The 26939-nt window shown below is 38.1% G+C and overlaps 1 protein-coding gene across 1 annotated transcript; it reads left to right on the forward strand.

The window, feature by feature from the left end:
* Positions 1 to 23: 23 nt before the first annotated feature.
* TOPBP1 (DNA topoisomerase II binding protein 1) lies at positions 24 to 24569 on the forward strand (the record flags this gene model as incomplete). The annotated part of the gene is made up of 27 exons (XM_081996799.1): positions 24 to 104; positions 671 to 805; positions 1378 to 1521; positions 2286 to 2467; positions 2601 to 2794; positions 3589 to 3768; positions 4538 to 4707; positions 5221 to 5384; positions 5888 to 6135; positions 6428 to 6747; positions 7544 to 7716; positions 8711 to 8922; positions 10199 to 10491; positions 12132 to 12305; positions 13366 to 13475; positions 14574 to 14697; positions 15079 to 15228; positions 15731 to 15836; positions 16456 to 16648; positions 17482 to 17708; positions 18784 to 18947; positions 19863 to 19977; positions 20505 to 20668; positions 21560 to 21700; positions 22869 to 22958; positions 23398 to 23559; positions 23965 to 24569. 27 exons carry the CDS (start codon positions 24 to 26, stop codon positions 24106 to 24108), a joined length of 4560 nt encoding a protein of 1519 aa, XP_081852925.1. The 3' UTR covers positions 24109 to 24569.
* Positions 24570 to 26939: the final 2370 nt, after the last annotated feature.

Consider the following 26939-nt stretch of genomic DNA (forward strand, 5'->3'; position numbering starts at 1 on the left):
GGGTTCTGCTTTTCAGTTAAAGGATGAAAGATAGTAAGGAGCCATTTTTTGTGAAATTCATAAAGTCTTCTGGGAACTCGGAGTATTTTTTTAAAGCTCTTGAGGTAAGTAGGTTTAATCACCTTTCTTCGTGAGCTTGGTGAATTATCTAGTTAAATTATCTAATTAGATGATTACTGTGGTTGACTTAGCCGGAGCTTATATGTATATATCTGAAAGTAAAGCGATTTCTGTAATACAGGTGTTTATAATAAAATTTTTTGAACAAATTACTTCTTGAACAAGAAATAATTCAAAATCTGGTGATATTTAGTAAAGTGACATGTAGCTTGGAAGGTCTAGATGGTGGTCACTAATCAAAGCACTGAGCAAACTTAGGAAAGATACTGTGGATTGTTTTCCACTGTGAGAGGTTAGTGGGAGCTAAAGGCACTGTGTGCCAGGATCAGATCCTGAAAGCTTATATGATGAACGTTGAAGTCTGAGTATTGTGAAGACTTGGTGGAATGAGGGGGACACTGCATACAGTGAGGTGTTTTAGCCCTTTCTTTTGCATGGTTGCCTTGCTCTGAGGTGTTTCAAGTAGGTGTACTGTGTAGTTTTCACAGGATTGGCTGTTTGGTTTTTTGTTAATTAAATAAATGTTGTTGTACGCACTGTTTATCTGCAGTCTATAAAAGAATTTCAGTCAGAAGAACATCTTCAGATCCTTGAAGAAGAAAGAGCACTCAGTATAAACGAAAATGATAAATCGCTTTACATTTGTGATCCTTTTAGAGGCGTTGTTTTCAATCATCTCAAAAAGGTATGCTGCCCATCAGCTTATTTCTAGCTGTATTCTTTTCTAGAAGCAGTCTTGTCCATACTTACACTCTGTATGTGTTCTCTGTTTGCACTGAATATAGCAGTATGAAGGATGCACAATAAAGCCTTTAAGACTTCACTGCATCCTGTATTTAGGAAATAAGATGTCTAGCAAAGCACAAGAATTACTTTGAAGCACGTGGAAAAATAAAGAGTGTGATCACTTCCGATTCTGCTGGAATTGCTAATCTGGCTCTTACAGTTCTTTACCTCCTGAGTAACATGATTTTGTTTGACCTGCAAGGAATTGTCCAGCAGACAAAGACAGGCTAGCTGGAATTCACTGGCATATTAGCTGTAGCATCTGCTACTTTTACTGAGGCCAGAAAACCTACAAGGATTGTACTGAAAATCCACAGCTGAAAGTAAAAACAAAACTCACCTGCAGATGCTAGGGGCGGAAGACAGACCAAGGGCCCTGCCTTCCTCGGGATTCAGGAACAAGGAAAACCTTCCTTATACCAGTGTACCTTCTGCTAACTTTCTTTGGGGTTTTTTTCTGTTTTACTGCAGCTTGGTTGTAGAATTGTTGGACCACAGGTAGTCCTGTACTGCATGCAGTCCCAGCGATGTGTCCCAAGAGCTGAGTATCCTGTGTACAATATGACCATGGCCGATGTAACAGTATCCTGTACCAGCCTGGAAAAAGATGTTAGGGTAATGCATTGTACAAAATTGATTGTTTAGCTGATTATCGTTGACATTTGCTTCAGATAGCTCATTACTAAGGCAGCAGTCATACTATATATAAGTCTAACTGTGCCTGTGTCTAGATATATATCGTCATTCTATAGTTTGTAGACTACGTATAGTTTATGTAGAGAGTTGTATGGAGGAATAGGGAGTCTTGTATGTAGTATATAAACATGTATGTAGTGGTGTATCCATGCATGTACATCTAAATATTGCATAAGTATATGCATGTATAACCATACAAAGTTTCAGCTGTATTAGTTTGGGAATAAATGTATGTTTTACGGATTTTTATTAACCCATTAGCTCACTTATCTTGCTGGTTTGTCTGCGGCTATAATGCTACAGACAACATGCTCTATTTCTGGTTACTGAAAACTACAGGGTAAAGATTTAATACCCAGTCAGTTATGGTTTAAATAGTTTATCATAGAAGTTGACTTTTTATTTATTCCGATATCTCTTTATACTACCTAAGATGTCAACCATCTGTAAAATTTTACTCATACAGTATCATTGTAGTATTTTAATTAAAGTACATATTATGTTCAGCTTACCATAATGCAAATAAAATGGAAATTATATTTTAGGTTTTTTGTACCCATTTTGTATTTTTGAACACCTTTTTAGGAGAAACCATGGACAGTCGAAATCCATGATTTTGTTTTTTAAGGGGAATGTGAGTGTGTTTTTTCTTGATAATTTTCTTTTTTTTTTCCCCCACGCAGGAAGAAGTTCATAAATACGTACAGATGATGGGTGGACGTGTGTACAGAGACCTCAATGTGTCAGTAACTCATCTGATAGCTGGAGAAGTTGGGAGCAAGAAATACTTGGTAGCTGCTTCTCTGAAAAAACCTATTTTGCTTCCCTCTTGGGTTAAGACACTGTGGGATAAGTCTCAGCAAAGGTATAAAAAACCAAGCCAACTGATTTTGTTTTGGGGACTGATAATTCTTATGGTGATACAGAGTATTGGTTCTGGGTGATTTTACTTGGAAGAAAAAAATACTTTTTTTCTTTTTTCTCTTTCATTCCTTTAGCGTAATGAGATACACTGATGTTAACATGGAAGACTATGCTTGTCCTGTGTTCCTTGGCTGTACAATTTGCGTAACTGGCTTAAGTAGTTCAGACAGGAAAGAAGTCCAGCGCCTCACTGCTGAACATGGTGGGCAATACACAGGGCAGCTCAAGATGAATGAATGTACTCACCTCATAGTTCAAGAACCAAAAGGTAGAACTTACAGAGTAAATACTATTTTCACTTCTTGAGTTGTAGTGTAAATATGCATAAGCATAAGAGTTTGAAGTGTCTGTGTCTGCTGCAGTGTTGCTCTTACTACTTCTGTTTAGGGCATCACTGTAGATGGAAAGAGTAACACAGGGCACCCTTACTTTGGTCTAAAAGGCATGAGAAAGAGAACAAAAGACGAAAGAGACCCGTATGGTATGGTATTTAAGGGAAGAAAAAGGGAGAATCCTAGAGGGAATGGAAGAATAAAGAAAAACTTAAGTTTTTTGGGAGAGCTGAATAGGACTTAATTTATATGCTGATTGAAATTGGATTGTGGAGTAATGGTTTTTAACTGATCTATTCTTTGTACCTTCTGAACTCCCCGCTAAGATAAAATGAAAGCTCCTTTTCTTTCCTCTTGGGAAGATGAAAGGATTGTAGTTTTATTGTGAGAAGAATGTGAAGGGTTTTCTTTTTTCCCCAATTTCCTTTCCTTTCCCTGTGGGGAAATATCCTTGGACTTTTTAAACTTTTTTTTTTTGCTTTAGTGCCCTGTCATACTGTACGCATGAGCTAGCCATCAATGAGATATCTAAATAAATAGATTTATCTAGAGCAAAATAATAAATAAGCAGCTTATCAGAAGAGCAAAGTTGTGTGCAACACAACTTGCACACTGAAATCAGTTATTTGAATTTTTCAATTTTCTTAACGTCCAGACATCTTTCCGTGTAACTGTTTGAAGCATTAGCCTTTTAGTAACTTGTGATTTTTGTTTTGTTTACATTGGAAAGGTCAGAAGTACGAATGTGCGAAAAAATGGAACGTGCACTGTGTGTCTGTGCAGTGGTTTTCTGACAGCATTGAGAAAGGCTTCTGTCAGGATGAGACAATCTATAAAATAGAGGCTGGATCAAAACTGAGTAATACACCCAGTACGTCAACACCTACGAATCATGCCAGCAAGCCCGACAGTAAGTAAGACCATTTAAAATACATTAAAGTAAGGTAGGAAACATTTGTAGTTGGAAGGAAGAACTGTTTCAAATTAGTCAGTTGCTGCTTGCTTTTGGAATGCTGGTTTGACAGTTTGGGTTCTGATTCTGCTAATGCTTAAAACACAACAGATTACTTCTATGCACGTTGCATATTCCAACATGTGTAGTCTTAAAACATGGGAATAATTATTTAAAAACTAATCTTGAATTAGGTGTATGATTGTCTGCTTAAGCATCAGTGGTGTATATCTGTAAGTCCTAAAAAAGCACGACTGTTCATGTGTTTGTAGTTTAAAACAAGTGTCTCATGAATTTAATTTTACAGCAGTCTTAGGGAGGAAGACAAATGGTGATTTTTTTAAAAAATTATTTTTTCTATTTTTTCCTTCATATATTTGTTTTTACTTACTCCATGCTATTAACAGAAGGAAAGTTGAAAGCATTTTGTAAACAAACATGGTAGCATGAAAGAAAAAGCCAGCTTTAAGTGTGTCTTTCCAAACACCTGTTACTGACTACTACTTCAAGACTCCTGACTGAACAGGAGTGCTGGGTGAGCACTGGGAATTCAAGTTAGTTATTTAACCAAGGTTATACTTACCTAGTATTTTTTATTCTTCAGACTCTACGTTTCCCTCTAGCACAACAAAATCATATGTGGCAGTTTTGTATTTTCTTTAGTGAAGCAGCAGGAATAGATGAGCCAAAACTAATGCATCTTTTCTAATTTTACTTTTTTTTAAAGGTCATACCCTTTCGGATGTCAGCCACATTTCCAATATCAATTTGAGTGGTGTTAATGAAACAGCATGTAGTTCTGCTATGAGCAGCAGACTGGATCCTCTTCCTGATGAGCTGGAAAACTTGGATATCAGTTCTTTTCAAGCCCCTGAAGATTTGTTAGATGGGTGTCGAGTATGTTTAACAACATATACTTTGAAATATTCAGTCTTAACCCTGTGGAAACAACTAGGTTGAAGCACTGGCAACTGAGTAAATTGTTGTTTCCATGGTCAGTAGCAAATGCCAGATTTATTTTGTGTCCACATGCTGTAGCTTGCGTGTGTGTCTACATATATATTTGTCTGTGTGCATAATTTATAGACATATATAAACACTATAATGAATAGTTTCTAGAATCGGTGTGTGGTTTGGGGTGGGGTTTGGTTTTGGGTTTTTTTGTTTTATGACTTTGGCTGGGGGTTCATTGCATTAGTAAATATCAAAGTTTTGCTAGATTAATTTGCAAAGATAAATTAATCCAATTCTAAATGCTTAACTTTTTTGCTGCTTCGCAGAAACTGCACCACTAGTTTCTGTGTTCTACTGCAGTCAAAACAAATTATCCTAAAATATCTTACTTTATTTTTTCTTCTTTTGTACTTCTGTTTTTTAAAAGCCTTTTTTGTTGCTCTGTTCTCTTTATAGATCTATCTGTGTGGCTTCAGTGGCAGGAAGTTGGACAAAATGAGAAGGCTTATTAATTGCGGTGGTGGTGTTCGATTTAATCAACTTAATGAAGATGTTACCCATGTCATTTTGGGGGAAAATAACAATGAGCTGAAACACTTTTTGGATAAGGCAGCTCACAGGTTATGATAACTATATTGCTTAAGGTTTACTTCCACCTTGTTTTCTTTGTCCACCGCCTTCTAAACAGGAAAACATGTATTGATTTGAAAATCTGAAATAGTTATTAACTGAGAAGACTTACAGCTAATATTCATAAATACATCCTCTTGAATACTGTAGTTCTTTGGGTAGCCGTGAGTCACCTCAGTGAATAGAAAAACAAGTATTCTTATTGGTGAAAAGAGGTGTTAATGTGTATTTGTTAATATATGGAGGAGGAAGGATTTGGCAACCCAGCAGTGGCAGGTATAATTTACATTATAGAAAATAAGTATGAAAATCCCTGTTCTCAGACTGAAAGAATTAAAAAAAAAAACCTTGAGGTTTGTAAAGTGCCCAAAACTTACTTAGTATTGGCGTTAGAAACTTCAGGTGTGTATATATACTAGTATTTCCAGAGCTGGAAAGAAGAATCAGTTCTGAAACCTGCTGTAACTTGTTTGTATAACACTTTATTTTATAGGCCTCATGTAGTGACAGCAAAATGGTTGCTGGAGTCATTTAGTAAAGGCTATCTACATCCAGTGGAGCAATATATCCCTCTAAACTACCAGCTGTTAGAGAACTCAATTTTGGAGCAACCTGGAATGAAGTCGATTCTTCCCAAAAATAACAATTTGTTGAAGAAAGAAGCTGTGAATGTTATAAAGCACCAGAAAACTGCTGAAGATGACTTCCTCTCTCAATACGTAAATAATGATGTTACTTTAGGTATGTTTTAGGCTCAGCATACCATAGAAAATTTAACTGCACGTAATTAGCATTTGAATTTTGCAGCATTTGCTTATTAAAAAGCTAGCCACATCTAGTATGTTAACTTCTATATTGTGTTTTAGAAATAAAATTTAAACAAGCCTGTATAGAGCAGTTCTTAACTAAAACTTGGCTGAAACCAGCAGAATACTGTAACTTCTTCATGAAACTATTTTGAGTTGTCTTCAATGTTCTTGTCAAGCAAATACGATGGTTGGATGTGTTTTGTTGGGTTTTTTTCTCCTTTTAGATGAAGTTGAGAAACTAACATCCAGAACCCGCAGTGACACTACTCACATGACTGTTCAAGGAGAGGATCAATCTTCCGTGTGTAATGGTTCTTTGGGAGAATCTTCTGCAGTGGCTGAAGGAGGCTTATTTGTCAGAAGGAGATTTCTTCTTTTGGGTTTTGGTGAAGAGGATGAATCCTGCATTGCAGATATTGTAAAGGAGAATGCTGGGAAAATTCTGCCACTGCAAAGCAGAACCATCGCAGACTATGCTGTAGTACCTTTACTGGGGTGCACAGTGAAGCCGACTGTTGGTGATGTTGTCACGAATACGTGGCTGGTAAGGGAGTTATACTTTCAGTTCCACGAGTAAACAGGTATCTATTAGAAATACGTCTTGTCAGAATGTGGAGTTGCTGGTGTCTTAAATGTAAGTAAGATAGTGAGAGGTTAGCCTTGTTTCATTTGAAATGTACTAAATGAAAGCATGCTTTAAAGCTGCTGCATCTGTAAGGTGTCTTTTCTGTTTCACTTTGTTTTCTACAGGCTTGTTGAATAGGACTTCATTGTCATGACTCAAAGGCTTTTTGTATAGGAGTCTGACAGCATACTCTTAAATAATGAATTGTAGAAGGACCTAGTTGACTAATAACTTAATTTGATATCCTTATGCTTACTTTTTCTTGTTTCATGCTTTTTACAGCTTTTTGACTTGTGGCAGAGGAGCAAGTCACCTTTTTGTAGCTCAAGGTCAAAAAATATTAACATATTTGCCAAGAGCAGGCACATGATGTAGACTAACTGCTGTTAGTATTTTTCAATACTAGGTAACTTTCTGTGAAGTAAATCTATACAGACCCTCAGATCACACCTTGAACTACTTTAAGGGAGCCTCCAGGGTTGGAAGAGTAGTAACTGTGAAGTTCTGAATAATGCTTCAGTATTTCAAACCTGACATAAATGATCTAGAAAAGAATTTGTCTGATACAGTGGGAAATAATTTGTCTTGGATGGCATGATGGAAGCAGGATTGCGTATCGTTGAGTCCATAAATGCTATCATATAGTTACTGAAATATTGCTGGATTTGTTGCTATTTAGCTTGATTTGCATTTGTATCTCTCACCTTCTTTTAAGATAACATGTGTGGAACAGCAGCTCCTTTTAGATCCCCAGTCCAATCCACTTTTCACACCAGTCCCAGTAATGGAAGGAGTTACTCCCCTGGAAGATTGTGTTCTTTCTTTTAGCCAGTTCACTGGTGCAGAGAGAGACTCCCTGGTTTATCTGGCAGGACTGCTAGGAGCAAGGTATGTCTCCTGTCACTGTTTCTTCTTGTTCTTAAGACAGCCAATGTGATGAAATCCATTGTGCATTTAATTTTTACAGGAGTAACAAATACTAAAGGTCTTCTGGATTCTATTAACTTACAAAACATAGTGCTGAAGCAATGAGACATTATGATACAGTTCTTTTATTTTCCTCTCCTTTAGAGAAATTTCGTCAGTATTCACACAACCTAATTTCTGCTGGAATACGTTGAATGTTGTATTTACCAATGACTGAGTCTCGGTAACTTTTTGCTGTGCTCTAGAACAGAGCAAAAAAAGTCAGCTTTTCAGATACCAGGCCTTCCGAGTTGCTCTTCAGTTGTCCAGGAGCGGACCATTGTTCCTCTTCAGTACTATCTGGTCCAGCCTCATAACTAGTGATAGCACACCATTTCTTAAGAGCTGGGATGGTGAATTATTTGCTCCCAATTAATCAGGATCTTTGAGAAACATTAAGAAAGACATGTTTAGGCCTGGAGGGCAAAATTGTACAGCTTAAGAGTATCATTTGATCTGATTTGTAGTCTGTTTGAACTGAAGTGTGCTGGTGAGTTGTCAGTGTTGCCATCTTCTTGGAAGACTGAGTCCTTGATGATGAGAAAAAAACTGTGTCATAAAGAAAACTATTGTTCATTTGGAAATTATGATTGTTGGCTCCAGAAAGGAATTGCCCCATTAATCTTGCAGAAGAATGTTAAGCCCAGTGTATGATTTGGAAATGGGGTATGTGAGGACTTCTGGAGTATAAGAAATGTTATGTTTTCAATACTGATTGAAACGAAGTATTACTGTGTAACTTTTTTGGGGTTTTTTTTTTTGGCTTGTAGGTGTAGGCTGTAATGTGCAAAGTGGATGGCCTTAGATAACTCTACTGGTTCTTTTTTAAGTTGCTTGAGTGCATTTTATCATAGCATAAACATCCCTACATAAATTTTGTTTGTGACTAAATTAATGTATTTTAATCTAATTTTAGAGTCCAAGAATTCTTTGTGCGGAAAGCCAATGCAAAAAAGGGAATGTTTGCCAGTACCCATCTTGTGGTGAGAGAACCGGGTGGTTCCAAGTATGAAGCTGCAAAGAAGTGGAATTTGCCAGCAGTCACTGTAGCTTGGCTTTTGCACTCTGCAAGGACAGGAAAGAGAGCAGATGAAAGCAAGTTCTTGGTTGAAAATGCAGAGGCTGAAGGTTGGTTACTAGCAAGTTAGGAAATATGATTGTGTAATTGTGCTGTTCCTTCACAATAAAGAAGTCAGGTATGATGAAGTTGTTAAGAAAAAATAATTTGAAGTATTATAGCTAAAGGATATTTTTCCAAGTATTTTTTCCTTTTTTTTTCCGTGCTGTTGAGTTGTGATTATAGAAATGATACTGTGTGTTTGCTGCAAGTCTCTTGGAGTTAGTGAAACCTTGTGTTTATCGGTCAGTTGGGAATCAAGTTCATGTCTCAGCTTTGTCTTTTTTGACTCATATGCTGTGCCGTAGATAGCATGGGAATTGATGATAGATCCCCCTTAGAACTTCATACATGTTAGCCTGCAATGGCATGATTTAGTCCTTCATGCCTCCTTCATCTTCTGATGCTTCTGCTCCTTTTCCAGTTTTTTCACACCTTTTATTTGGCAATATTTCTTCCATATTAAGATGCAGACTACAGTGATTTAATACTGAATGTTAGCAGACCTGTTTTACTGGTGCCCTTGTGAATTAATTATATGGGTCACTAAGTCAGAGGACAAAAGGTATGTTGTTGGCATAGGCACGTCTTGTCTTACATTTTTAAGGAAAAAAAGTGTGTGTGTGGGGGGGAAATGAGCAGTAAAATGTAAAAGCAAATCTTGTACTAATCTTTTTGAGCTGTAAAGATGATGAGTCATGCTTGTCTAGAAGTGTTTATGATGGATAAGCTTTAAGGGCTTATTCCTCGCTAAATCCTGGTCCTGTTAATCCAAAGGCATAAGGGACTGGAAGTATATACGTAGTGACCTAAAGAGGTGTGATTCAGAGTCATGAATAGGAAAGAAATTTTACGTTGCATGGAAAGTAATGAGCCAGGGAGGAGGAGTTACCTTTAATGTTGAAAGGCAAGGATTTGTTGTATATTATATCTTTTTCTTGGATTTGTATTTTGATAGCTGTTGTACAACATACGTTGTACGTATGTGTAGAACTGCAAACAGCATGAGCAGGCCAGGGGTTGCTCATTCTTTTTCAGACACTTAGGGTCAAGCTCAGTACGAATATAGTTCAAACTAAGTAGTTAACTGGAAGAGACACTTAAGATACTGGCTTTTAAAATACAATCGTCAGTTTAGAGCATTTTTGGGGGAGGGTTATGAATTTTTTCTTTTAGGGAAAGGAAGATCAGGTGAACTTTGAATTGTTTAAATAAAAGTGTATGTGAGATCTGTGTTCAAAGGAAAGATCGGATTGCTTGCTTATGTTTTCTTTGTTTCTTTTAAAGACACGGAGAGTTCCATTACTCAGCTTAGCAAGACACCAGCAACTGTTAAATCTCCTGATTCAGAACAACCTACTTACCTCCTTGAAGCGGGGAAAAAAACAGCTGTGACCCCTCTTGATATCAACAGGTTCCAGAGTAAAGCTTTCCAAGCTGTAATCTCTCATCATATTGGGAAGACGACAACCCCTCTTGCACAAGGGGGACTGCCACAGAAAGAACCGTCTTTGCATCTTGATACACCATCAAAATTTCTTTCCAAAGACAAGCTGTTCAAGCCTTCTTTTGATGTAAAGGTGATAATCTTTGACAATTTTTTAGTTTGTAGAACCAGTAGGGTTTAAAGATGTGCATAAACTTAAAAGCAGCACAGAAACCTTTGCTTGCCCCTTTTTATGCTGTCAAGATACAGACTTTCCATTTTGAATAAAGCCAGGAAAACTGGCTCTGTTTGTTTATATGTATTTCCAGTTAATGATCTGTGGACTAGATTTATGACTAGTAGATGCTATAATGTCCTTAACAAAGCTCATGTGTTTTAAACCTCACACAGTACACAATCTGTGTTCTTTACATCTAAAGACTGAGAAATGTAACAAAAAGGCTTGTAATTGCTCAAGATACTTGGAAGTAAGTGTTTGCTTGTTTTGTGATGAAATGCTACTTTAATGACAGGTTTTAATGTAGTAGCTTTATAGCAATTACAAAACTGCTATTGCAAATTGAAAAATGCATTGGGATGTTGGGTTCATTGTCTCATTCTGAAAGCTAGAAAAACTACTAGTCTTAAAACAGAACAAAGAAACCCCTGACACTTCAGGAATATCTGTGCTGGAATAGCTTGGGTGTGCTTTGGAAAGCTCAGGTTTGTTTTTCGTGTTCAAGGCCTTAACTGAAAGATGAATGCATTTAATTCCTGCACAGTTGTTAAGTTTTTTGTGGGGTTGTTTGTGGGTTGTCTGTTTTGTTGTGGTTTTGGTTTTTTTAACTCTTTCCCCACAGTAGAACAAAACATGAATTACAAAACCAGAAGAATCTAGTGTTCTCTTTAGTTAATTCTGCTTCATGAAGAGAAAGGGTGCTGGAAACGCCTTATAGTGGCCTTCCAGTACCTAAAGAGGCCTATAGGAGAGATGGGGAGGGACTCTTTATCGGGGAGTGTAGTGACAGGACAAAGGGTAATGGTTTTAAACCGAAAGAAGGTAGATTTAGATTAGATACTAGGAGGAGATTCTTCACTATGAGGGTGGTGAGGCACTGGAAGAGATTTCCCAGAGAAGTTATGGATGCCCCACCCCTGGAAGTGTTCAAGCCCAGGTGGGATGGGGCTTTGAGCAGTCTGATCTAGTGGAAGGTGTCCCTGCCCATGGCAGAGGGGTTGGAACTAGATGATCTCTAAGGTCCTTTGCAATCCAAACCATTCTGTCATTCAATTGGTATTTTGCTTTTTGAAATCTAATTGTTCATAACTCTGAAAACTTTCAAAAGCAAGGTATTCTAGACCAAAAATTATATATATTTTTTTTTTTTTAAAAGGGCAGTAGGAAATCTGGTGTTTTAAAGGTGCAGATAGAATCTCATACTGTATGCAACTTTTGTTGAGGGAGGTATTAATAAATTTATCAATTTGGATTAGGAATACCTGGGTTTGGCCACTGGCTTTTCCATTGAGGGCAGTTTTCATTGATAGTAGTGAAAAGAGAAATTAGTAATCTATCTTCTTCCTGTTTTCCTTATGCAGACTCTAAGATTGGGGTTGTCTTGTACCACCGCACAAAAGTAGTACTACAGGTGCACTTGCTAGCTGCTACTGTAGTAAATTGGCCTGTTTTAGGAGTATGAAATCTTACTACAGACTATACTTGTGAAACTTGCGCTTCAGTGCAACACTTGTAATGTGTTCATGAAAGTCAGTCAGTTGCTTCTTTTTTGGTAGGATGCTCTGGCAGCTTTGGAAACTCCAGGAGGTCCTGATCAAAAAAACAGGAAACTGAGCACACCTCTCTCTGAAGTCATCGGCAGAAACTTGAAATTGGCCCTGGCAAATAGCACAAGGCATACAGTAGCTCTTACTGCCAGCCCTCAGTTGACTGCTGCAGAGCCAGAAGTGGTAGGAAATCTTGGGTTTGAGTTTCTGGACCATAGGCTTAATTAAGAAAATGCCATATCTTTTTGTGGTTTTAAGTTACAAAAGAGTTTGTGAATTGTGCTTTGTGATCTATTTGAGTAGAAATACATACGATTATGTCTTCAACGACAGTCAAAGGAAGATAAGATACAAGAGTTTCCTCCTGGAAGGCAAAGAATTTTGAAACCTTTTTCTGCTGTCTGTACTACTATCTTGAATATTAAGCAGTTGTTAAGTAACATGACATGTACATACATACCAATCTAGGTTTTGTAGTATTGAGATGAGAGGATTTCATCACACTTAGGAAATTCACAGGCTCCAGATGAGTAGGATTAAATATTTTGTGTTGGACTAAATTTAGGAGTTCTTTTTTAATGCACGTGTCTTCCTTTCCTATATTCCTCTGTAAGGTGCTGCTCTTCTGCTTACCAGGACGCACAAGATGTGATCAGTTGCTTACCCTGTTATAAAGACACATTATGTTATAATTTCTTGCAGTTATCTTGGCTCTTCAGTGTAATCTACCCTAGTGAGAGAAAACAGAAAAAGATGTACGAGGAAAGGGAGGGAGCATTTATGTATTGCTTGCCATGTTAGTACACTCTTTACTGTAGAGGAGGGGCAAGAAAGCTAATGGACTGCAGCAACGGAAGGCTGTCACTTCTTATTTTGTAGTTCCTTATTCTTACTTTTTTTCAGTCCAGTACAGTGAAATACTTCTGTGTCATCAGGTTTGATAATTCCCTAATTTTAGTGTTCAGAAGTGTTCAGTCTTTGATGGAAGGACCAGAACACGTTCCAGGGAAACTGGCTGAGAGTGAATCTTTTGTCTTTGGATTCCTAGTGCATGGAATGATAATAGTGCTGGTTTTTTGACCATGGAGTTTGGGAGCAGCAAAAATAGAGAAAATGTGTTTATCTTAGTTTTGTTGTTATTGCATACTTTACTACATGGTACACTAAATATTAAAGTATTTTTGTCCTTGATACAGAAACCTTCTAAATATGACTTCTGTTTTTTTCCCTGCTGCTTGAACAGGAAGAAGAGCCCAAGCCCCTAGCTGACGTTGTTATATATGTTAGTAAAAAACTTAGTAAGAAGCAAAGTGAACTGAACGCAGTAGCAGCTTCTCTTGGGGCAGACTACAGGTATCAACTGATACAAACAGCTTCAAAGCTTCTGCAGTGATACGACTTCTAATAAATATAAGTCTTGGCATTCTAATATGCGTATCTACATGACCTTTTACTACAGCTAAACATTAGATTTCACCATCTTAAACAATTTCTATTGCAAAATAAGGCCATCGGCTTCTAATGCGAAATAAGGCCGTCTAGCCCCACCACATCCCTGGTCTCTGTGGTCTTGATAAGTCTGTCTTGGAAAGACTGTCTTGAAGTCTTACGAAACTGCGGAATATTTTTTTCTATTCTTTTATTTTTTGAAGAAAACTATGAAACATGTTTAGCTTTTGGGTAGTTTAAAATTTGATTTATACTTTAGATTTTGAATCTGATCTGTATTTATGTATGTTTCTCCCTGGCTCAAAACTAACTATCTTACAGATTGTAAGCATGGCTAAGTTAGTGTGCTTAGAAAAGCTTAGGAAAAATAGGTTGTCATGAAGAGAAACTACAAACTGACACTCCTGATTTAAGACAGAATTCTGCTCCTACTGAATCTGATTTATGTTTTGTTATTGATTTCTATAATAAGTGTCATCATTCAAAGTGTGGATGAGGAATTATGTTTGCTTAGTAGCCTAGAAATGCTGAAGATATTTGCATTAGATACCGATAAAAACTATTACTTGCTTTGAATGTTAGAAATCCTGCATTTTGTTTATTTTGAGCTTTGAGAATCAGTATTTCACTTGCAGCTCAATATGTCAACAAAAGAAAAAGCTCTGTCATCCTGGGTCACACGTTCTTTTCAGAAACTGATTTGAAACTCCATTTACTTAAAACAAAAAAAATAAAGCAAAACCCTTCCTGTTCCATTGTTTAACAGATTTAGTTTTATTTACTTCAGGAAGGCTTTCAAAAGACATTGAAATTGTTCTATCCTGAAACTGAATGCTGTCTTTTTTTGATGAAGAAAGTGGGCTTCTTGTTTATTTAGACATGAAAAAATAGGCAAAACAGTATTTTAACATGAACAAGGGATAGGACAATTTCTGAGCTGGATTTCTGATACTTTTTGATAGGAAATGATATCTTCAAGTTACATTTCATTTTCTTTTCTAGATGGTGCTTTGATGAAACGGTAACACACTTCATCTACAAAGGAGGACAAAATGACAACAATAAGGAGTACAAATCCATTAAAGAACGGGGTATACATATTGTCTCAGAACACTGGCTTTTAGAGGTATGGAGCTTGCTTTGTTCCCTTATTAAAAGTGAAGGGAAATAGATACTTAAAACCAGTTAATATGGCAGTTGATTTTTTGTTTGTGTTTATAGTGAACATGTATAGGAACTGATGTTTTGCTTCCTGCTTTGAATTTATGAATTGAGTGATCAGTTTTCACTGATGTACTTTTACCTTGTTCTCCATGAGGAGAAAAGAAATTTTCTTCCATTGAACATTTCTGTAACGTGTTTCTTCAGAATGAGACACACATTTTTCACTTGTGTAAAGTACTACTTTCAATGGTTTTTATTATACTACTTCTATGTTTAGATGTGGAATTTCTTTTTTATCTCAATCAGTTTCTCATCTTTCTTACATTAACTGATGTTATTACAGAGTGCCCAAGAATATAAACGACTTCCTGAATCCCTCTTTCCTCACACTTACAATCCCAAAATGAGCCTGGACATCAGTGCAGTGCAAGATGTCAGGCTCTCCTCCTCCAGTAAACTTCCATCAACTGGAAAACCAGCAGAAGAAAATGAGGTATAATGTGTGATATGAATTAATGTTTTATGAATTGATTTGGATTCAGTTAACTTCATTGTTGTATTAACAAAATAATAAATAATGTTGATGCTTATTCAGCGATGATCTGAATCAAGGTTAGCTATCAATTAACAATAGCTATCGCAGGTGTTCCTTAAGGTTTTTCTGTATTTGTAATATTCCTCTTCCAGGGCAATGAAGGGAAACAGGCATTTCAGGATTAGAAGTGCTTTCCAAATTTGAAATGATGTAGGTTCAGTCTTTACCTTCTCTCATAGGTAATGAGGTGAAAGTTGTGAACTTGCCTTAGACATTTAGACTGCAGAATAGGTCTTGTCGTTGATGTTGCTGTTCACTGTTAACTGTCATTGTGGTAGCAGAAAGGTTAGATTACACTAAGGCAAGATTAATAATCTTCACAATTTACACAAGCGTTGAACATGGGTAAAAAGCAAAAATTTTGGTGTTTGAGAATTCTACTTCTCTTCATTGTTTTTAGATTATTCCAGTGGATGACGATGATGCTGAAGATGATGTAACTACTGACCAAATAAAGGAAACAGTCACTACAGGGGAAGAACAAATTACGAGTGAATCTAAAGGAGGTAAATGTAAATGGCTGTTTTCAAAATAGTTGTGGAACATCAAACTACCAATATAATCCTTTTACAGTTTCAGGTGCTGAATGTTAAGATCTGGAAGCTTTAGGTACCATATTTATATACCAGTCAAGTACTGGTATAGTACTTGACTATAGCTAGCCCTTACTGTTGCTGGATGAGAGGGAAGGGTTTTGCTCTCTATTTTAAAGACTTTGACATAAGAAAATCATGATCATCCATTGCAAATTACTTAATTTCTGTTTCTTTGTTCTTAAAATACTGAAGTTTGTCTTTAACATGACAAATCACTTTTATTTACATAACATAAAAGGTATACACTAAATGTGTTACAGGAGAATTATGGATTTAAGTTAGATCATGCAAGCAAATTCAGAAATGAGACAAATGGCGATTTCTGCTTATGTCTAGGAAAAGGTTTCCCCAGATAATTCCCCCCCGCCCCAATACACATTTTGTATTTGTAGTGTAATACAAATACAAAATGTATTGTCTTTGTCCTTGGGGAGGAGGTGGGGGGAGAAGTTGACTGGAATTTCAGTTACTTTTCAATTATTACAATTACAACAGTCTTGATCTTGTGAGTTTTGTTTCTTCTCTCAAGTTTTAACCCAAGCACTAGAAATGAGGGAGAACTTCCAAAGGCAGCTGCAGGAGATAATGTCTGCCACATCGCTAGTGAAACCCCAAGGGCAAAGAGGGTCCCTTTCAAGGAACAGTTTTGACGGTTCTCCAACCACTCCTGATAGCACACGCTCTGTGCGAAATGGCCGCAGTAGGGTCTTGGAAGCTCTAAGGTATTGATTTGTGTTTCAGAGTATCTTATTTTGTCCTTCCTGCACATAGACATTCATTGAAACATGAATAAGTCTCCAGGGTTTTCTGATGTATTGTATTTCACTACTTAACATACTAAAGTTGCTTCTTTTGCAGTTTAGAATCTTCAGTTGGACGTGCTAGGTAAAGTCAGCATGTTATCTTAATCCATAGTAGGTATCTTTTTGTTTTTCAAAAAAATCACATAATATTGATTGCTTTTTTAGTTCTGAATTTAATTATGCCAACTGATTTTTCTTTCTCTTCAGATTAGGATTAGTTAGTGTTCTTACAGATTTTGAAGAAAGCAGTGCTGCAGTATTCTAGTACATAGGTCATATACAAGTAGTAGATATTCCTGCAAAGCACCTCTGTGAATGTTTCTCTTTTTCTTTTCTCTCTAAACAGAGACTTAGGATTTGCACTTTAACAGTGCTGAGCTAACAGTGAGAAAGTAATGGAAACATTGCAAAATTATTCCTTTAGCTTGGTGTTTATTTGCAAATTAATAGGTTCAATAAAGAGCAGAGTACACTGATTTTTTTGAATAATTTATCAATATGACACATAATAACAATATCTCCTACGGATACTTTGGTTGCCTATTTTTTCATCCATGCTGACACTTACGGCCACAAAGTCAAGCTCCTGAAGTTGCTTTTATACTGAAATTTTTCCCTTTCCTAGCCGTGCTTTCTAATAATGAGGTCACTTGGATGCTACAGTTGATATGCTCATTAACACATTGCCTTCTGGTATGGTAGTCTTCCGTAAAACTAATGAATGTTTACAGTACCTATGCTTTTTTCCTTAGGCAATCCCGTCAGGCACTCACAGATATAAACACAGAACCATCCCAGAGTGAGCAGATCATCTGGGACGATCCTACTGCGAGGGAGGAGAGAGCAAGACTTGTCAGCAACTTTCAGTGGCCTGATAGTCCTTCCCAGTACACTGAGCAAGGTCAGAGTAACGTCAATAAGAACATGGATGAGTCTGCCTTCAGAGGATCTTTAGCTGATGCAGAGATTGCTGGTATAGGTAAAATCAGAAATACAATATCCTTGTTCTTTGCTACAGCATCCATTTCATCTTTGGGACTTTTAAAATACAGTAGTGTTTCAATTCTCCTGTTAAAAAAAGTGAGCATTGTTGGCATTTCTCAAATGTCAAAAATACAATTTTACATCTTTGAGGTCCATTATGTGTTGCTGTTTTTTAAAGAGAAGCTTTCCTATCCATTTGCCACTTGTGGTCCAGTGCCAAGGCAGTGCTTGTCTTAAAAGTAGTCTACATCAACTTTAGGAAATCTTCCAAATTTTTACTTGGAACCACAGCTGGTTTTCAGGTAGGTATAGTGGAATTCAAATGGGAATACCAGTAGTAGAGTCTTTTTAATTGTAGTGGAAATATTCATAAATGAATAATGGAGATACAGGAAGAACATACTCATGAGCCCAAAACCAGATGTGTCAGAGCTGCTGATGGACATGCTTAGGTCAGGATTTGGTGAAGATACTGTATTTATCTTCGCTGTTCTTTTTGAAGTCTTTAGTCTACTGCTAGGACTAAGGAAGCAACACACTTAAGTTTTTTAATCTCTTTTTGCTTTCCTCCTATTCCTGCCTCCTGAGAGAGAGTGGAATTCTTTATTGCTTTTTCCCCACTACCTCTCTCCTGCCCCCAACTCCTTCCCACAATCTACTTACAGAGCTTCTGCCTGTGGCAACAGTCTTCCTGAAAACTGACCCTGTCCTGGAGGAGGTTTAATAAAACTAGCTAAATGCATTCAGTTGATTTTTGGTTCAACTGAATCAGTTGGCGGTTTAGCCAAAGAAATTAGGCCATTTGGGGGTTTGGGGTTTTTGTTTGTTTGTTTGTTTGTTTTCCAAACAAGGCATCCAGGCACATGAGTCTGCAATATTGCAGTTGCTGGTTTTGTGGTATAAGGAAGAGCATCTTTAAGAAAGGCAATAGTGAAATGTAACTGTACATGTTGTAGCAGCAGTTGTGTTTTGTCCTTTTAGGATAGATACTTTTTAAATAATATTTTTTACTTTATCCATAATTACGTTCAGCCAAAGACAAGTCATGTAACAGCACTTTACTTTCACAGCTGTTCCCGAGGCTGGAGATGGAGATTTGACTGAAGGTCTAAAGAATCCTGTATGTAGAGATCCTGAAACACCGATTAAGGATCACTTGATCCCCACTCCGCAGGCCCCCAGCATTGCTTTCCCACTGGCTAACCCTCCTGTGGCACCACAGCCCAAAGAAAAGGTTTGTCACATGTAGAAATGTTTATGATGATTTGTGTTCTGCGAGATGTAGTGGCATGTCAAGAACTTTTGAACTTGACAATAAATATAAAATAGGTGAATATCTGCATTTAAAATCTTCAAGTGGATTATTTTTGTGCAGTTCTATTTCTTTTTCCTCCTTTCTGTGATATTTTGAACAAATAATGTTTGTTCAAATAAGTAAAGCTTGTTTGTTCAGACAAATAGAGCTTTTTGTCCTGTTAGCTCCTGCTGGCATGCTGAGGTGGGCTTTAGAGTGGAGAGTTACTGTGTGTATTACTTGGAAATCCTCCAGCCATGTTGGGGTGATGGAAAAAAGTTTAGACTTCTGTTTCCTTGGTGCGATCTAGAATTTATGTTTTGCTACAAAGTGAAAATTATTTTTCTGACAAAAACCTGGTTTAAAATTCTGCTTTTTTTTATAGTGAACTTGGAAGGGGCTAGGAAAATGGGCGTAGTCTTTTGCACGTGGTGTATCACTTGATGCTCAAACTTTCAGCAGCTTTATGTCTTCAGAAGCATAATGTGTCGTGTTAGTAAATAGGCTGTGGTGGAAATGCATAAAGACCCTCGAAGTTACAGAAAGCCTGAATGAATGAGGCAGTGTGATAGATGGATGATGATTTCTTCATGTGTTCAACTTGGCAATCGGTGGATGTGAAGGAGGATTAATTTTTATGACAAATTGGCTCAGTTGTGCCCTGAAGAAAGGGGGAAGCAACAGGATGTTAAGCAGGAGCCTAACATTGATTTGCTAAGATCCAAGCTTTTGTCAAGTGATTGACAGGTTTGGTTCTGCTTTTCCTGGCTAAACCCAGACTGTTTGGTAGAGAAGCAGTCAGCTGTCGACATAATCTTTCTGTAATATTTTCAAAATCTGTTACTGTGTTTCCAGGCTGTTATAGAAGATGAGAAGGCTGATGAAGAACCAGAAAAACACCGTAAATTTCAGCTGTCTTCTCTTAATCCTCAAGAAAGATTTGATTACTGCCATCTGATTGAGGAATTAGGTACCAGATATTTGTAATATGAAAAGAATAGTATGTGTCTCTAAGCTGGTCAGCTGTGGCTTGTTGGGGAAAAGAAAGGGCTTCTGTTAAAGACTCATCAGATTTGAGGTCTCAGATTTATGGCTTTCTGTGCTTGTGAGTGATTCTTTGAATATATTGTGATGAGTGATCAGCTTTGCCATAAAACAGCAATGGTTTTGTCTTTTGGCAGTTTCTTTTAGCTGTCTCCACAACAGCCTCATTCTTTACTGTTGTCAGTGCCCAGGATCTGCTGTCTTCTGGTGTCTCTCTCATTCCTGTCTGTGTTACAGTGGCATTTCATTTTTACCAGAGCCACTCTATCCTGACTGCTCCTCATTTCTTGCCAGCTTCTGCCCATGTCACTTCAATGATAATATTTTCAGTGTAAATTTGAGTTAAGTATATTTTTATCTGAATTCAGATAATTCTCCCTTTGAGTTGATCCTTTCTGTGGTACAGCATGACCCTTAAATATTTTTGAATTGAATTCATTCCTCACTTCCAAGGTGGAATAGTACTTGAGAAACAGTGCTTTGATCCAAGTTGCACACACATCGTTGTGGGACATCCTCTTCGAAATGAAAAATTCTTGGCTTCGATGGCAGCTGGAAAGTGGGTGCTTCATCGTTCCTACCTGGAGGCATGTAGAGGAGCTGGCTGCTTTGTTCAGGCATGTGATTTATTATTGAGAAATGAGTATGTTGCACCTTTTTGTCATTTCCTTTTATTTCGCAGTACTAGGAAAAGACTTAAGCTCTCAAAAGCAATTTCGGGGTGCCTGAGTTTTGGGAGTTTTAGATGACCCAAAGTCTGAGAAATTTTTGGCAAACTTTTCTCTGAAAACTAGTCCTGGACCAAACTGCTGGTATAGGACAAATAAAATACCTGTATTTTTATAGTTGCTTCTGAAAATGGAAGCTTGAGTATCTTCTGGTAAATTCTCACTGGTATCAGCTAAAGTTATGTGGATCTTGTCACACCAGGAATTAAATCCTGATCCTTTCAATAAATTAACATAATTTCAAGTGATCCAACTCTGTGACCACATACATAAACATTTTTGAACACTCTCTTCCAACTCCTCACTGCCCTAACCATTATTTCACACTCCTCCTGGATCTAGCAGTTCTTTTACATTGACCAGGCTAACTTTAAAATAATACCTGTAGACTGGTTCATATCTTTTATCCATCAAAATCAACTTTCACTGTTTTGGAAGACATTGCAGAAATGTAGAGTCAATGGTGTCCATAGTAGTGAGTTGCTTTGCCCTGCTGTTGAATTCCATTGCAGGAGGAATCTGGTTGTCTGCAAGTGTGACTTGATGTCACAGAAGGCATGCGTTGATTTAGGTACATATGTGCAATTAAAAGCCATATTCTTAATTTTAACGAGAACTGTTTTGGCCAGATAAAATCAATATATAAAGCTAGAGTGAGCTGGGATTTGTTCTGGGTTTTGTTTGTTTGTTTCATTTTGGTGTGGTGTTTTTTTTTAATTTATTTTTTTGCTAGTAAAGTTGGGAGGACTGCTTTGTAATTCAAGCTTGTGATTGTTCTAGGAAGAAGATTACGAGTGGGGAAGCAATTCCATACTTAATGTTTTGCCTGGAATCAATGTTAACCAGAAGAAACTAGCACTCGCAGCCATGAGGTGGAGGAAAAAAATTCACAAAGGGAGGCAAGAAACTGGTATTGTTGAGGTATGGTATTGTTGAGGTATTTAGATACTCCCGTAAGTTCTGTAGTGTGAGTGGACAGGACAGGGGTTGTCACCAAGAAACTCAGAAACTTAGCTGGCAGGGAAAGGTAATCTGCCTTGTTATTAAGAACAAAATGGCTTAGCTGGATATATTCTAGCTAAGTAATTTTGTTTTTAAAAAAATTTAGTGCTGTCATATCAAAAACCTTGATCTCCTCCTGAACCATTGTTCATTTTGTGGAAAGCTGGAACGTGGATACTTACGTATGTAAACATCCCTTGGCCCTGAAGGTGATATTTACACTTTGGATCACTGACTGGGGAGCTAACCTAACTCAGCTTTATGAGGAAACTAAACTGGTACTGGCAGTAACAGCTAGAAATCCTGTGCTGTGCAGTATAGTTGTATACAGCTCTGGACAGCATTTTCATAGCTCTAGCAGTGAGCATACTGTTGTATTTCAAACATGGCACAAGTTTGCACCTTCCATGATTTTTACAGTGCAAGTTTCATAGTCTTCCAAGTGAGATTTTTTCAAAGTGGGAATTGGGCTTCCCAAAGCCTTTTAACTTCTCTCTCAAATCAGGCATTGCAGTTGAGTATTCATCGAGAAGTAGAAATACTGCTGATGTTTCAGTCGTATTAGGATGAGTCTTGACTTGCATGTATTTTACAATAACCTTTTTAAACGAATGCTTGAAACCAATCCTCTGTACCCCTTGCCTACTTGGAAACCACTGTGGAGTGCTTGTCAAAGGCAACCAGTTGGCCCTAGGTTCTGTTACTGTAACTGAGTAGATAATGTAGTGCATGGGGTAGGAGGGAAAATGTTGTTTCCAAGTAACTGTTTTTCTTAAGATGTGTTTCTGTAGGTGAGCGTCTGGTGTTCTGGAAAAAACACTCATTGCCAAGGGTCTTTTCATAGATCACTTTGCCCACCTTCCTATGCAGGTGAAAGGGCTTGGGGGCAAGCGGCCTGACTGTATAGTGATGCCCCAATAGTTCTATGTTCTGTGGGTGGTTTTCTGCCATTTATATTTAAAGGCAAAACTAGGTGATAGCAAATCTTTATCTGGATATTCCCCAAAGGGGAAAATTATAGATCCATTAAGTCTTTGTACTTTTTTAGTACCGATGTACTTTCAACTAAATTGAGTCTTTTATCTAGGGAGCTTTCAGTGGCTGGAAAGTGATCCTGAATGTTGATCAAACCAAGGAAGCGGGATTCAGGCGCCTTCTTCAGTCAGGAGGAGCAAAAGTATGCAGTTTTTCAAAAAAAATAGTTAAATACACATATGGGTTTTTTTTTTTCCTGTTAAACTCTGTGCTGGGCTTTTTCTATGTGAGTAAAAGGTCTTAGCTGACAAAATTACTTATACAGGATAGCTGAGATATGGTCAAAGGGTGGGAGGAAAAAGTTATGTCATCTTCATTTTGCATGTGGTCAGGCAGGGCAGCTTGTCTGAGGTCACAAGTCAGTGGTGCTGCTGGGAACTGAGGATAGAATTTGTGCTGCGCTCTGAGAAGGATCACCCTTCTTGAAAGGCACCTGACAGTACAGAATGGAACTGTAAATGGTATTTTATTTCCCATCGGTTTGCTAGTTAATTTGATGAATGACATTACAGAACTGCATCTGTCTTGGGGAAGAAACACAGAAATAAAGTCACTTTTGTCTGTCGTGTTTTAATCTGTAGGTGTTTTCTGGTCATTCTGTGTGTCTCTTTAAAGAAGCAACTCATCTCTTTGCTGACTTCAGTAAGCTGAAGCCAGACAACACCAGGGTTAACGTAGTGGAGGCGGCAGCCCAAGGAGTGAACTGCCTGAAACCGGAGTACATCGCTGACTACCTCATCCAGGTGTGCATGCCCAGGGGTTCTTGGGAGTGCTCCTCACCTGCCCCACAGGCAGAGGGGGCAGGCCCCTTGCCTCCAGCAACCCCAGCCACCTGATACCTCTGAAAAGGACTGCTGCTGTACTGGTGGTGTGCCTGCTTGGCCAGGAATTCTGGCCACAAGTGCCTATGCTAAGTGTTTTGATACGTGGCCTCAAATTTTAGCTGTTATAACATGACTTGTTCTGGTGCTGTTGCAGTGGGATCTGTTGCAGGATAGGGAGGATAGGGAGCTTGCAAAACATTAAAAATGTAGGTGTGCAATGTTCATTTTGTTATTTTCAATTTTAGAAAACTGATGAGCTGTTTCTTCTTAGAAGTTTCTTGAGCTAAACCACGTTTTGTGTTTTTTTTTTTCCTTCCTCTGAAGGATCCACCTCCCCCAATGGAGTCTTACTGCCTGCCAGAAGCTGATTCTTACCTTCAGACTAACACAGAACTTGGAACTGGATTATCCCAGAAAAGAAAAGCACTGGGAGAGATGAGCAGAGTCAAGCGATCCAGAATACACTGAGGAAATTCCATGGTTTTCATTTGTACATTTTTAAAATTCATATTTATATTTTTTCATTCTCACCACAAACATTAAAAGCTTTGAGTTTCACTTCTAATTTGTCCTGAGATTAAAATAAGTTTACAGTAATACTCATAGGAAAGATTGCTTTAGTTATCAGTAGCATCTAAAAATGTGGCAACAATTCATCAAAAAAATACTTTGTCTCCAAAATGTTATGGTAAGTGTCCCAGCAGTAACTTTGTTTAGGGGCACCATTGTATAATAATAGTTGAGAAGCACTTTGTGAGATGCCTGTCGCATCTTTTATCCATGTGTTGTGGGGCAAATACCAGTTGACAAGAATGCTGCTGCATTTTCCACACAGTAATGGACTTGGGTTTTACATGAATTTTTCCTCTTTTGGTATTTTCTACTGGGGGTGTGGAAAGAGAAACTGGACAAAAAAAACTGGCTTGTAAATTTTGGTACTAATAGTGGGTGTAATAAATTATTTCTATGAAACAGAACTGCTGTAGAAGTTCTGCCATTCTGAGTGTTAATGAATTTGTTCAGCAAACATAGAACCAGCTCTGTTTGACAAGAGGTGAAGTTTGCCTGACCGTGTTCCTTCTTTGTTCTGCCTCTTGTTCCTGTTGCGGACTCAAAGACATTCATTTCCAGCAGCTGGAAATGTTCCACAATCTTTGACAAACTGTTTGACTTTTTAGTAACTATGGGGTCTGGGTTTCTATTAACTGAACTTCCTGTATGTGAGGTGCACTGTGTTAGGCTGGGTAAAAGTCTTTGTGCTTATGAAATCTGAAGAGCTGTATTTAAGCAGCTAGAATTGCTGCAGCCCGTTTGAACAGAAAAGCACACCATCCAGTTGCACAGGACCAGTGGAGTTGTCTGGGGAAATACATGTAACATCTTTGAAGTCTATTTAACTTGCCTTTTTGTTGTTTTGAAGGCAGGGGTCTATTCAACTTTTATTTTCCAGTTGAATACTGTTTTATAGAAGGTCTTTGTGTCAGTATCCCTTGTATATACAAGAAAGGAGGAACCACAAGCATCTTAAGCCCTATGCAATCTGGAGAATCTTGCTCTAGGCTGGGGAGAACTAACCTCTTGCTGCTGGGGCCTGAGCTGTGGGAGACTCAGGCAAGAGAAAACAGGAATGTAGCTTGCCTTTATGCTTTGACGTGCTTTGTGCTTCTGCTTCCTATTTAAGCACAGTGGATGTTTTGTCACCAAGCTCTACAACATGCTGTTGGGATGACCTGAAGGAACTGTCAGGAAGGACTGAAAGCCACCAACAAATGTGAGGGATTTGATTCTTTTTAAAAAGTGAAATCAGTGCCCCTATCGGCAGGGGCTTCTTAGGCTGTGGCAAGGTTGCTATATCGAGTTGCAGAGACTACAGTCTTATCACCTGCTTTGCTTTTCTTGATCTTAACAGCTTGATGCTTTTTGCTGTTTGTGGATGTCAAATGACATACTCAAAGGCCACACACTCAAAATAATGCTGCTGTTTGTTAATGCCTTAAATCACATTTTGAATTAATTACCTTTGTATTTCACTGGCAATTCTCTGCTCTACCTCCAAAGGGCTGCTTTGCAGGCATTTTGAATAGGTGTGGGTATTAGTAGGTGAGACCTAAGGGTCATGTGATTTTTTTTTTCTTTTTTCTTCTTCCCAGTCCTCAGAAGCAGCTGCACTAGAAGGGTAGTGCTGCTGTTCTCACTTTACAGATAAACCACTCCCTGACCCACTTAGCTAAGCTTTAAAGAAGTCTTGGAGACTCATAGTTCCTGCAGCTGCTGTGAATCCTGGGGGCAGGGCAGGAGAGCAGTTAAAATGACACACACAGCAACCCCCAGTGAACCAGGAAGGTGGGATTTGAGCATTACCTCTTCTCCAGCCATCTGCTCAGCTTGCACATATGTATGTGCCAAAAACAGGCCAAGGGCATGCACTGCCCAGGTGGACATCCACACTCAGTGGGCACTAAGCAGCTTTGGTGAAGGAAGGACGGTGAGGGAGTGCCAGAGGGAACCCAGGCAGAAAGCAGCTGTTACAGCCAGTGCCAGCCCCTCCTCTGTGCTGAGCCTAGAACACCACCCTGACAACAAGCATGCTGCTGTCCATCACACTGACAGCTCAGAATCACTGAAGAGAGAGGGGTGAACACAACAACAGACAAACATGGAGGTATAAATTCAGTTGGTGGTGTTAAATTTATTTTCTTCAGCTTTCTTCACAGGAAACATCACAAAAGTGCTTTACAGAGTTTGATACTGTTACTCTAACCTGGGTGGAAAGGATAACAACAGGTGTGTGCACTGCACAGTTAGAAGTTGTCATATGCAGAAACCATGATAGGTAAACCAGGGTTAAAAAAAAATCTACTGACAAAAAGCATATATAGTTCAGGTTTTGAACTTAAATTATGACTATAAACATATATAAATATTAGGTTCCTGTGTTAACTGGGGGGGCCACACAGGGATTCTCAGAAATAGATCATATTGTACTCTACTTTGCTGCAACAGTTTCTGCTGTGCTTAGTGGGCTCCCAGCCAGCCAGTGTCATTTTTTCTCTTGTACTACAAGAAGTACTCAAAGGGCTTTAATCTTCATTTCTTCAGGTTAAGTCTGGTGGTGAGACATTCTGGTATACTGTTGACAGCAAATTCAGTTTCATCTTTTTTCACTTAAAGTAACTCTTGCTATTTTTTACTCAGTAATCTCTTCATTAAAAAAATAAAAATGGTCTAGCTTTGAGCTAGACGCTGCTGTCCAGATAAGACAGTTTTGTTTGAGCTAGCATGTTACCAGTCATGCAACT

The sequence above is a fragment of the Phaethon aethereus genome, assembly GCF_964289735.1.
Source record: "Phaethon aethereus genome assembly, chromosome: 2".
NCBI lineage: Eukaryota > Metazoa > Chordata > Aves > Phaethontiformes > Phaethontidae > Phaethon > Phaethon aethereus.